The sequence below is a fragment of the Sciurus carolinensis genome, chromosome 4, assembly GCF_902686445.1.
Source record: "Sciurus carolinensis chromosome 4, mSciCar1.2, whole genome shotgun sequence".
NCBI lineage: Eukaryota > Metazoa > Chordata > Mammalia > Rodentia > Sciuridae > Sciurus > Sciurus carolinensis.
The window spans coordinates 116321700-116332824 of NC_062216.1; the positions used below are offsets into that span (position 1 = coordinate 116321700).

The following is an 11125-nucleotide window of genomic DNA, read 5'->3' on the forward strand; positions in this document are numbered from 1 at the left end:
GAAGTGGAGAAGTCATTTCACCTCAGTTGCCCCACATAGAATATTAACAACAGTTATCAATGTCCTCAATTGATGCACTCTTGCTTCAGCACCAGGTGGTTTATTCACATTGTTTCTAATCCTGACAACAGTTCCACAGGGAAGGTATTAGTTTTCCTACATCTCAGAGGCTCAGAAAGTTTAAGCTGCTTTCCCAAGATCCCACAAGAAAGACTGCAGCCCAGGTCTTTCTAACACCATGCTTCCTTAAAGGGAATGGTAGTTCCTTCTCCCCTTAAGGAAGAGGAAGTGGTAGTAACAAAGGATTGGGGGTCTGGCCTGGATGATGGGGTTCTCACCTATATATTAGAGATGCAAGGACCACAGCCATCAACACCAACAAGATACCCACAAGCAGGGGAGCCTGCCCAAGGCCTGCTTCTTGACCTGTGAACAGAATCCCAGGCACTGCTTCATACAGTGACTTCTCCCTCCCTCTGGCCTCTCCCCACTCCCCTTCAGCCTACCTTAAATACCTACCAGGCATGACAAGCTGGGTGCTGGCCACTGCCAGGCTGTTGGAATCAGCCAAGGACACATTGAGACAGTAGGTCCCTGAGCCACCTGTTAGTACCTGGTACAGAACCAGCTGACAGGCTGGGCTTGGTGGTACAGGCTGGCATAGCCGCTGGGCTGGAGGCTGGCACCCTGGTGATGAAATATCCATACACGCTTCCTTGGGCAGCCTGGAAGAGGGATCACCTTGCATCAGAGGATCTCGGAAGGGACATGACTCCAGAGATCAATGGTCAACCCAAGAGTTATCAGAGCAATCAGTAGAACACTCACCCGCCTTGGCAGGACACAGTCAGCTCAAATGCGCCCCCCTCACTGGATGGCACAGCCTGCAGGATTTCAGCATTCTCAATGCCCTCTGCAGAATTGCAAGGTTATAAGTTGGGATTCCTTCAGCAGGTCCATAGAGAAGAAAGTCATAGGGCTACTATCCCAATCCCATCCCTATGTCTTCAAAGGAGGATCCTGTCACTTGGGTATTCCTTCTGTCTGGGTAAGTAATTCCTCCCAAGATATGCTCCCACTGGATGTTCCTGGGCAGTATATGTCTCCCTTCATCAGCCCCAGTGTAGGCAACACTCACGGACAATATCCAGGGTGAGGGAAAAGGAACCATATCGATATAGAACACAATCCAAGGGGACTTGTCTCTTCACCAGCATTAAGGTGTCTGTGCCATCCAGCAGAGGGCTCAGGGACCCTGACAGGAGAGGATTGAGGAGGCAAAGTCAAGAGACAGATGAGATGACTCACTTGGAGGAAGAGGCCAAGCAGATATTTTCGCAGGTAGAGCTACTGAATCCTGAAGTTACTGGCTTAGAGTCAGACAAGATCTGAGAAATATCATTTTTATTGGTGGGGCGTACTGGGGATTGAACTCAGCGGCACTCAACCACTGAGCCACATCCCCAGCCCTATTTTTAGAGACAGGGTCTCACTGAGTTGCTTAGTATCTTGCTGTTGCTGAGGCTGGCTTTGAACTTGCAATCCTCCTGCCTCAGTCTCCCAAGCTGTTGGGATTACAGGCGTGCACCACTGTGCTGGGCAGAAATATCATTTTATAGGTAAGGAAAATGAAGCCCAGAAGAAGAAAATTACTGCTTTAGAGTTGCACCATTAAAGGCAAGAGTTAGGAGTTTTTGGAAAGTCTCCCAAATGTCTATCATACCCCACATTGTGCCAGGTCCTAGGCTAGATACTTGATTTAGCTCATTTAAGCATCACTATCTCATTCCTCCTATTTTCACTTTGGGACAATAATCTAGAAGTGCAAAATAGGAGGATCAGAATCTTGGAATCTGAGAAATTCTGTGCATTTATGCTTGAACATAAAATGTGATATAAATATATAAATGATCACAGTCTGTTCTCTGGCCTTCCCAGCTGTTCTCCTCAGGGGTAGAGAAGCAACAGCTCTCACATATACTGGGAAAGATCCCAGTTTACTGAACTCCAAATCTCTTGCATGTCATCAAGAGAGGTTTGAGGGCTTTAGAGTGGTAAGAGCTCTGAGGAGACCATAGTGCTAAACAAAGGATTGTATAATATCTGGGTCCTGGGTGAGACTTTCAGAGTAAAGAAGTGTGAAATATCACTTCTCAATGAACCTCATGCACACTGGGACGCTCTCTCTCTCTGTACATGTGTGTTGTAGATGGACACAATATCTTTTATTTTTTAAAATATTTTTTAGTTGTAGATGGATGTAACTTTATTTTTATTTTTTTTTTAATATAGTGCTGAGGATGGAACTCAGTGCCCCACATGTACTAAGCAAGTACTCTACCACTGAGCCACAACCCCAGCCCTTATTTTTATTTATTTATCTTTTTATGTGGTGCTGAGGATTGAACCCAGGGCCTCACACATGCTAGGCAAGTACTCTACCACTGAGCACAACCTCAGCCCCACATTGTTCCTCTTACCTGTAATACCTTCTGTAGGCATGAATGGGCTAGTATCCAAACCCTCAGGCTCAGGGGTGGGTATCTTTCCAGCTGTGGTCTCCACCATCTCTGCAGTTGTTACCTGTGCAGAGGGCTCTGCAGTTGACATCTCTGCAGGTGTAGTACCTGTAACCTCTGTAGTTGACAACTCTGCAAGTGTGGTATCTATGACCTCTGAGGTTGGTAGCTGCTGCAGTGTAGTACCTGTTCCCTCTGCAGTTGGCATTTGCACAGATGCAGTATTTATGACTTCTGTGGTTTGCACCTGCACAGCTGTGGTTCCAGATGGTTCTGTAGTTGGCACCTGATTGGGTGTAGTACCTATAACTTCTGTAGTAGGCACTTGCCCAACGGTGGTGCCAGGAACCTCTGCAGTTGGCATATGACCATCTGTGGTGCCTGGAACTGGGGAAAATCCACAGGAGGTAAGAGGAATTGCAGCCTGCAGCACCACCTGAGCAGTGATAGGGCCCGACTCCAGGTAAGTATGAGTGACCACAAGTGCCCGAGAGATCAGAGTCCCAGTACCATCTCCAAAGTCCCAGGTGTAAGAGAGGTCAGCCCCCTTTAAATAGCCACTGGGGTCATGGAGTTGAAGAGCAAAGGTCAGAGGTTGCTTTCTCAGGAAGTGTTTGTTCCCTCCATCCAAGGCTTGCAGCTGGGACACGCTCACGGAGAAAGGTACCTGGTCTGGGATTGGAGCCAGAAAAGGTGAGAACCAGACCTGCGTCAGAGCTTCTCTTTTCACAGCCGTACCCTCTAACCAGAAGCTGGTAGTCACCTGGCAATTCACTGGCTCTAAGCCCCACTGCCAACTCCTCTGCCAAGGTCTTCCTGGCCCTACCCCTTGAAGGTAGCATACCATTTCCCCTCTCCCTATAGTCCGCCCAAGCTTCTCCATCTTCTCCTGCCTTATGACTGGCCTTGCCAATTCCTTACCAGTAATGGTGAAGGCTGAGCTGGAGCGAGCAAGGGGCACGTAGCTCTGGGATCCCCGGTGATGGTAGACAGTCACTTCCATGGTGTGTGTGCCCAGCATTGCCTGTCCTGTCCCAATGCTCAGCCTGGACACTGGACCCCCCAGAACTTGCCAGTATTGGCCTGAGGTTTTTGAAAAGAAAATCAGAAACGGGGAGGCTACTGGTCAGAAGGAATTGGAGCAGGATATGAAAAAGAACACCAGAGAAAGGAGATGAGGAAGTATATTAAGGATGATCATTTCAAAGAGTGTTGGGAAGGCTGTGACACAGTGGGGAAAAGAAGGGGTTCGCATGTGTGTGTGCATGGGTGTGGGTGTGGAGGGGGGCATCCCATGGAGTAGGACTTTACAATTGGGAAAGTGTTGCCAGAGTTGGCTGGGGCTATAGCTCAACAGTACGAGGTGTGTACAAGGCCTGGGTTTGATCCCCAGCCCCACCCCCAGCCCCAAGAAAAAGAGCTGAAAGGGAGTTAGGTGCTATGAATGAGGAAAGAGAGGGGAAAATGAGGATTAGGGGAAATCACAGAAGTTAAGGGATGGGGCCAAAAAGAAAGGTGAACAACAAGTAAGAAGAAGTAAATATAGGTACATAGAGACAGGTCAGAGAAGGGAGACTCTCACCCCAGGTCTTCCAGACATAAACAAATCTTCTTCTTTGAGACGAAGGGCCAGATGGGCAGGGTCCACCATCAGGGAAGATGCAGGCATCATCAGGTTCCTGGGGGTACACTGGTTCTCCTCCCCACACCTGACTCCCTGAAAGTTAAATACAATCAACTTTTTCAGCACTGGGGATTGAACCCAGGGGCACCTTACTACCAGTCCTTTTTAGTTTTAATTTTGAGGCAGGGTCTTACTTAGTTGTCCAGGCTGGCCTTGAACTTGCAAGCCTCCTGTCTTGGCTTCTGGAGTCCCCAGGATTTCAGGCATGTGCCACTAGCCCTAGCATTCTGCTGTATACATCAAAACCCTTAAAATAGCTCCTACGGCATCAGACAGGGACTCTAGTAATACTAGATAGAAAGTACAATCTCTATTGTATAACCCATTTGGGGTTGTAGTTGGGGCCGGGGGTATGTGGACACTCCAATTTAATATTTACTTATATACATACATATACGAGAAAGACTGGGCTGGGCATGGTGCTGTATGCCTATAATCACAGCAGCTCGGGAGGCTGAGACAGGAGGATCTCAAGTTCAAAGCCAACCTCAACAACAACTTAGTTAGGCCCTAAGAACTCTGTGAGACCCTGTCTGTAAATAAATTACAAAAAAGGGCTCGGGATTTGGCTCAGTGATTAAGCATCCCTGGGTTCAATCCCTTGTACCAAAAAAAAAAAAAAAAAAAAAAAAAAAAACCAGAGAGAGAGAGAGAGAGAGAGAGAAAATGGAAGGCCATCTATCAAAATGTTTATGATGGTTTTCTCAGATTAGTGAAATAAAAAATAACAGAATCAGCTAACATTTATTGAGCCTTTCCTATAGGCTAGAGTAGCCCAATGCTGAGTACTTTGTAGAATATCACATTTTTATCCTTATAACAACCTTTCAGGGAAGGTACTACCCCCATTATGTGGATGAGGAAATGGAAGCACAAAACAGTTAAGTTACTAGTCCAGGATACATACTAGTGACAAATTTAAATCTAGATCTGCCCAACTTCTGGATTCTGCTGTCCCTCAGTTTGAGAACTATCATTTTCTTTACTTTCTGCTTTATGCATGTTTTCTAATACTATTACAATGAATTTGTATCACATATATAATTTGTTTAAAAAATATAGGGAGGCTGGGAGCAGTGGTGCACATCTATAATTCCAGAGGCTTAGAGACTGAGGCAGGAGGATCACAAGTTCAAGGCCAGCCTGGACAATTTAGCGGCGAAGACCCTGTCATAAAATAAAATAAAGTAAAATAAAATAAAATGGCTGGGGATGTAGCTCAGAGGTAGAGTGGTCCTAGGCTCAATTCCCAGAACCCCACTGAATAAATTAAGTAAATAAATATTAGAGGGGGGAATGGAATATTCCTGGGGCTCACTGGGGACACCAAGGAATCTGAGCCCTAGGAATAAGGCTTTGAAGTAGGGTTGTACTTACCATTGATGATGGTGGTATTGGCCCAGATAACCTGCCCATCTGGCAGTACCTTTTGGCTTTCAGGGAAGCGCAGGGCAATAGAGAAGGAGGTATTTGCACCAATCAGTGTAGGCCCATCATTACTGACCTCCAGGGACACTTGACCACCTGGGAAGAGAAGTTGCATTAGTGTGGACTCCTTGGCTTCCCCTCCCCATTTATCTTTCCCCTTCCTGTCTTCCCAAGCTGCATTCAACCCAGTTCTTGCTTTCCTCCCCATCATATTCCCACCATAATCTCCCCAGAACTTTCAATTTCCCACCTCTCCAGCAGTCAGGCCTCTGGACTTCTGTCCACTCTGGATACAGCTGCCTGTTCCAGGCTTTAGTTCTGAGTTGCCTCAAGACTCCAAGCCAGTCCTGGTCTCTGGGTCCTGAAAGGAATGTGCCACGAGGACTCTAGGATCCTCAATCAGTCCCTTTTCAAGGGTCACTCCACTCATTCTCATATTCAAAGGCATTTTAATTTACTGAATACCCACCACATATTAAGTGCTATTTAAGGCACAAAAGACTTAAGAAGAATAAGATAAGTCTCTGAAGAGATTCAAGGTTGAGTATAAGAAAGGAGCATATACACGTATTATTATAATTCAAGACATTGTTTAATATGTGCCATAATATACATAACAAAATGAGAAACTAAACAGGCTAATTTCACAAGAGCAGATTGGGGAGGACTTCTATGAGAAGTTGCCCCAGGACTATCATGAGCAAATGCACAGAGGCATGGAGGCACGTAGCATGTCAGGGGACTACTAGCATTGTGTCATTGCACACTATGACTTAGAAGGTGGGGTGGGGCCTTTGAGTGTCAAGGATTTAGCCTTTATCCTGCAGGAAGGCCAATTTTGAAGGAATTTTTTTTAAATTGAGATTTAATCATGTACCATAAAATTTACCCTTTAAAGCTTTTACTTTTTATTATTTATTTTTATTTTGAGACAGGGTCTCTCTAAGTTGGTTAAGGCCTCGCTAACTTACAGAAGTTGGCCTCGAGTTTGTGATCCTCCTGCCTCAGTCTCCTGAGTTGCTGGGATTACAGATTACAGGCATGCACCACCCATGCCTGGCAACCCTTCAAAAACTTTTTTTTAATAAAGAATTTATTATAATTTTTATATTATAATTAAAATATTATACTACGTGACAACTCTGGTTTGAAATATATTCCATTTTTGAATACAAAAATGCAGTTGTGGTTCAACTTTGGGGATATACAATAAAAAGAAAACCAAGTTTCAAATCATCAGTTAACTCAGGAAAGGAGGTAACCTTTCAGAGTCAACTTCATTGAGACAGAGTGTCAAAACTGGAACTAGGATCAAAATTGAAAAACCATAATTTTCATATGAAGCTTCGAAAACTTTTAAAACACAATTGCCTTAGTATTTTAGAAAGATCACTATAGCAAGCAGAGAATGGATAAGAAGTAGTCAGAAGTTCAGGGTAGGGACAGAGCAGCAAAATTATTATAACTGACTAAGAGAGAGGTCTGAGAGAAAAACAAAGGATATGTTGGATCTCCATATACCCTCACCTAGATTCAACAGCTATCAACATTTTGCCATATTTGTCTTATCCTTATTGTTTTGTTTTTGGTACTAGGGATTGAACCCAGGGGCGCTTAACTACTGAGCCAGACTTCCAGTCCTTTTAATATTTTATTTAAAGACAAGGTCTCACTTAATTGCTTTAGGGCCTCACTAGGTTGCCGAAACTGGCTTTGAACTTGAGATCCTCCTGCCTCAGCCTCCAGAGCTGTGAAGATTTCAGGCAGGAGCTATTGTGCCCAGCTTCATTATTATTTTTGTTTTAGGCTACAATATTTAAAAGCAACTCTCAGGGTTATATTAACCCTATAGACTTTAAAAAATATGAATATTTTCCTGTGTAAGCACAATGCCCTTTCACACTAGGATAAACCTATCAGATAAATAGCAGTCCATATAAAATTTCATGATTTTCTTGTTTTTTTTTTTTTTTTTTTTTTTTTTTTTTTGGTGAGGAGGCAGGGACTGGGTATTGAACCCAGAACTTTTCACATGCTAAGCACAAGTTCTGCTGAGTTCCACACCCAGCCCATTCTTTTTAAATTTTTTTTGAAATTTTAGTTACTTTTTATTGAAAACTGCACTGAACACTAAATGTTCACCTTTAAATAAACAAGTACAGTAATGGTAACTCACACTAAAAGGAAACATACTTCTGAGAGTCATTTGTCCTTTTGGGACAGGTTGAAATTTTTCTTTTGTCACAAAAACAGGAATGTACCTTTCCAAAGGCTCAAAATAGGCCATTTTTTAATGCAAAAAGGCAATGATTCACAAAAGACTATGAATAGAACACGTAACTTGTTGATACAAATCTAATGGAATTTGTTAAAATCAATCACATCTAGTAACATATCTGGAGTGTTCTTGCATAAAAGACCCCAGCCCATTCTTATGATTTAAAAAATCAAGATTCAATATGTAAGCATGATCCTTTAAGAGCCTCAGATGGATGGGTGTGAACAGAATGTTTTCAGAAAATATTAAGAAACACAGTAAAAGAAAAAGAATTGAAACTGCAGCACAAATGGGGGAAGTCAATCAAGGAGAACTTCCTAGAAGTCTGTGAGAATTGGGATCTAGAAAGAGAAAGGTTGGGGTATGATTTATATATTTCAGCATAGCAGAAACTACCCTCCATTTCTTTTCTTTTTCTTTTTTTCTTTTTTCCTTTTCTGGAACCCAGAGCTTTACCACCGATCTATATCCCCAGTTCTTTTTTTTTTTTTTTTTTTAATTTGTTTAGTTGGGTGGATACGATACCTTTTTAATTTTATTTTTATGTGGTGTTGAGGATGGTGGAACCCAGGGCCTCATATGTGCTAGGCAAGTGCTCTACCACTGAGCCACAACCTCAGTCCTTCCCAGATCTTTTTTTTCTTTTTTTTTTTCAATTAAGAAAATCATTTTTTAAAAAATAATTATTATGCATGAATTCATAGAGAATAGGTTCCAGCAGCTCAGGCTCCTTTCCATTTGTTCTCACAAAATGTGTTTCTCTGGGTGGAGCTGGTTGGCGATTCAGCTGAAGCCAGGTACCTTTCTCTTTGGCTTCCTTCTTTTTCCTGATCATTTTCCTTCACCCGTTTCAGAAAACTGTCTCGCTCTTAGAGTACTTAATATGCTCAATACGCACATTAATTTTCTTGGCAAGAATCTTGCACTTAACTTGCTTATTCACAAGAATGCCAACAGCATGCTGGGTAACACTGTAGATCTCTCAGTTTTGCCATGTTAACATTTGTGGGGCATTCCGTTTTGAACAGTACCCATTCCCGTACAATATCACCCTCCTTGTAGATTCGCATATATGTGGCCAAAGGAACAACTCCATGTTTTCTTTCTTAATATTTTGTTTTAGGTGGACACAATACCTTTATTTTTATGTGGTGCTGAGGATGGAACCCAGTGCCTCACGCATGTTAGGTGAGCGCTCTACCACTGAGCCACAACCCCAGCCCTCCATGTTTTCTAAAAGGCCTAAAGCGCATTTATCGGGTTCCTTCCCTCTTTCTCTTTGTGTTCGTCATTTTGGCGAATTACTGGAAGATGGCGATTCCCGCCAAAAGGAAGGGCTTTATTTCATTTTGAGACAGAGTCCCACTAAGCTGTCGAGGCTGGTTTCAAAATTGCTCTTTTCCTGTCTCAGCCTCTCAAGTAGCTGGGATTATAGCATGCACCACCACACCTGGTTTATCCTCACCTCATTTCTTTCTTTTTTGGTACTTGGGATTGAACCCAGGGGTGCTTAACCCCTGAGTCATATCCCTAGTCCCTTTTATTTTTATTTTTATTTTTGAAACAAGGTCTCCCTAAGTTGTTTAAGGCCTCCCTAAATTGCTGAGGCAGGTTTTGAATTTAGGAACTCCTGCCTTAGTCTTCTGAATTGCTGGAATTACAGGCGTGTGCCCCCATGCCTGGCTCCTTGCCTGGTTCTTCATCCCATTTGTCTTTTTATTTTATTTTATTTTATTTTTAGTAAAAGTCCTTTTTTTTTTTCCCCCGGTGGTGCTGGGATTGAACCCAGGACCTTATGCATGTGAAGCAAGCACTCTACCTCACCCCATTTCTCATGTACACTGGAAACCTAGATGACTCTGCTGGGGGATGATCTGGAATCATTTCATTGAGCTTCCCACCAGTAGAGCAAGAGAAGTCATGAGATGCTCCATTCTTTCTCCACTTCCAACCCTCCCTCCTCAGAGCAGCACGGGACATTCCAGACCCTCTCACTACCAACACCATCACCACCCCTTGCTCCTGTCACGAGGACCCAATCCCCCAGAGCCCTTTCATGTGATGCTCAGCTGAGACCCCCCTCTGCCTGTCTCTCCCAGTCCCTGAACAAAAGGTCTAACTAAGCTGTGTTCACCCATTACCTCCCCAACGGGGGGATTGTAGCACCTCTTTATACTTCTTATCCAACAACACATTTTCTCATTCCCCATTTTATATCCTCTACCCCCAAGTACCTGAGGCTTTACCTAAAAGAATCTCTTCACCCTTGTGGAGTCCCAGCTCCAGCTTATTGCCCAGGGGGTCCTCAAACTTAGCACCACAAAGAGCCACTATTCTTTTTCCCCTCCAAGCAGACATTTTTTTCATGCTCAATCCCAATTTTCCATGTAGGGAAGGAGCCAGGTTCCCATATCCTCACTAAATCAAACAGGTGGGAAAAGCCTGAAATATTATTAGCATCTCACATTAGGAGGGGGAAAACCAGAACAGGTGTTCAATCCCTAATTAACACCTCCTATCCATACACCCACACTCACCTTCTGTGGCCCCCACAGCCAGCAGAGCACTTATCACACACAAATGGAGAAAGCACCTTCTCAACACCACATCCATCCTGTTCTTCCCTTCAGCAACCAAAGGTGCTGGGGGGTCTGGAAAGAAACCCCTATATAAGAAAAGGGAGCTGATTTGCATAGCCCTTCCTCCTGTTCATCTAGGGGAGGTGTGGGAGGGGCGAAAGGACTAGAGAGAGGCAGAACTGACAAGGGATCCGAGTTCCTGGACATTCCTTTCCCATCAGGCTACTCAATGACAGTTTCTGGTTTCATTGGGTCACTCTCACCTTGTCACACTCTATCACCCGAGAAAGAGTTGACCGACAGGCAACTACATAACACACACCCGACGCAATTCAGAGAGTGAATCAATAAGTTGCGTTAAACCAAGAATCTTCAAAAGCACTGAAACAGAATCTTTGCATCCAAAAGCAGAGAGTATCGGGGTAGGCTGAGAGGCGGAGGCAACAACTCCTTTGAGGCTCACGAGTCCTTTAAGATTCCAGGCTTTCTGCTTTTCAGAGTAGGCTCCCTGAGCCGAGTGAAATTTAATTTTAGGTCGATACATATTTTCCTAAAAGGCGGTGAAAGTACTGATTTAGAGATCAGGGAATTCCTACAGACTAGAGACACAGGACACTCGAGCAGGAGATTGGGAAAA

The 11125-nt window shown here is 43.9% G+C and overlaps 1 protein-coding gene across 1 annotated transcript in view; it reads right to left on the bottom strand.

Moving 5' to 3' along the window:
* The window catches only part of Pmel (premelanosome protein), a 40994-nt gene that overhangs the window by 473 nt on the left and 29396 nt on the right, over positions 1-11125 (bottom strand). The window contains exons 3-12 of the mRNA XM_047548180.1: positions 10447-10560; positions 5882-5992; positions 5581-5727; positions 4102-4236; positions 3441-3602; positions 2481-3191; positions 1139-1255; positions 829-913; positions 520-725; positions 339-426 (exon numbers count right to left, since the gene is read on the bottom strand). Coding sequence (XP_047404136.1) covers positions 339-426; positions 520-725; positions 829-913; positions 1139-1255; positions 2481-3191; positions 3441-3602; positions 4102-4236; positions 5581-5727; positions 5882-5992; positions 10447-10522 — 1838 coding nt within the window. The 5' untranslated portion in view covers positions 10523-10560. The remainder of the gene's footprint in view (positions 1-338; positions 427-519; positions 726-828; positions 914-1138; positions 1256-2480; positions 3192-3440; positions 3603-4101; positions 4237-5580; positions 5728-5881; positions 5993-10446; positions 10561-11125) is intronic.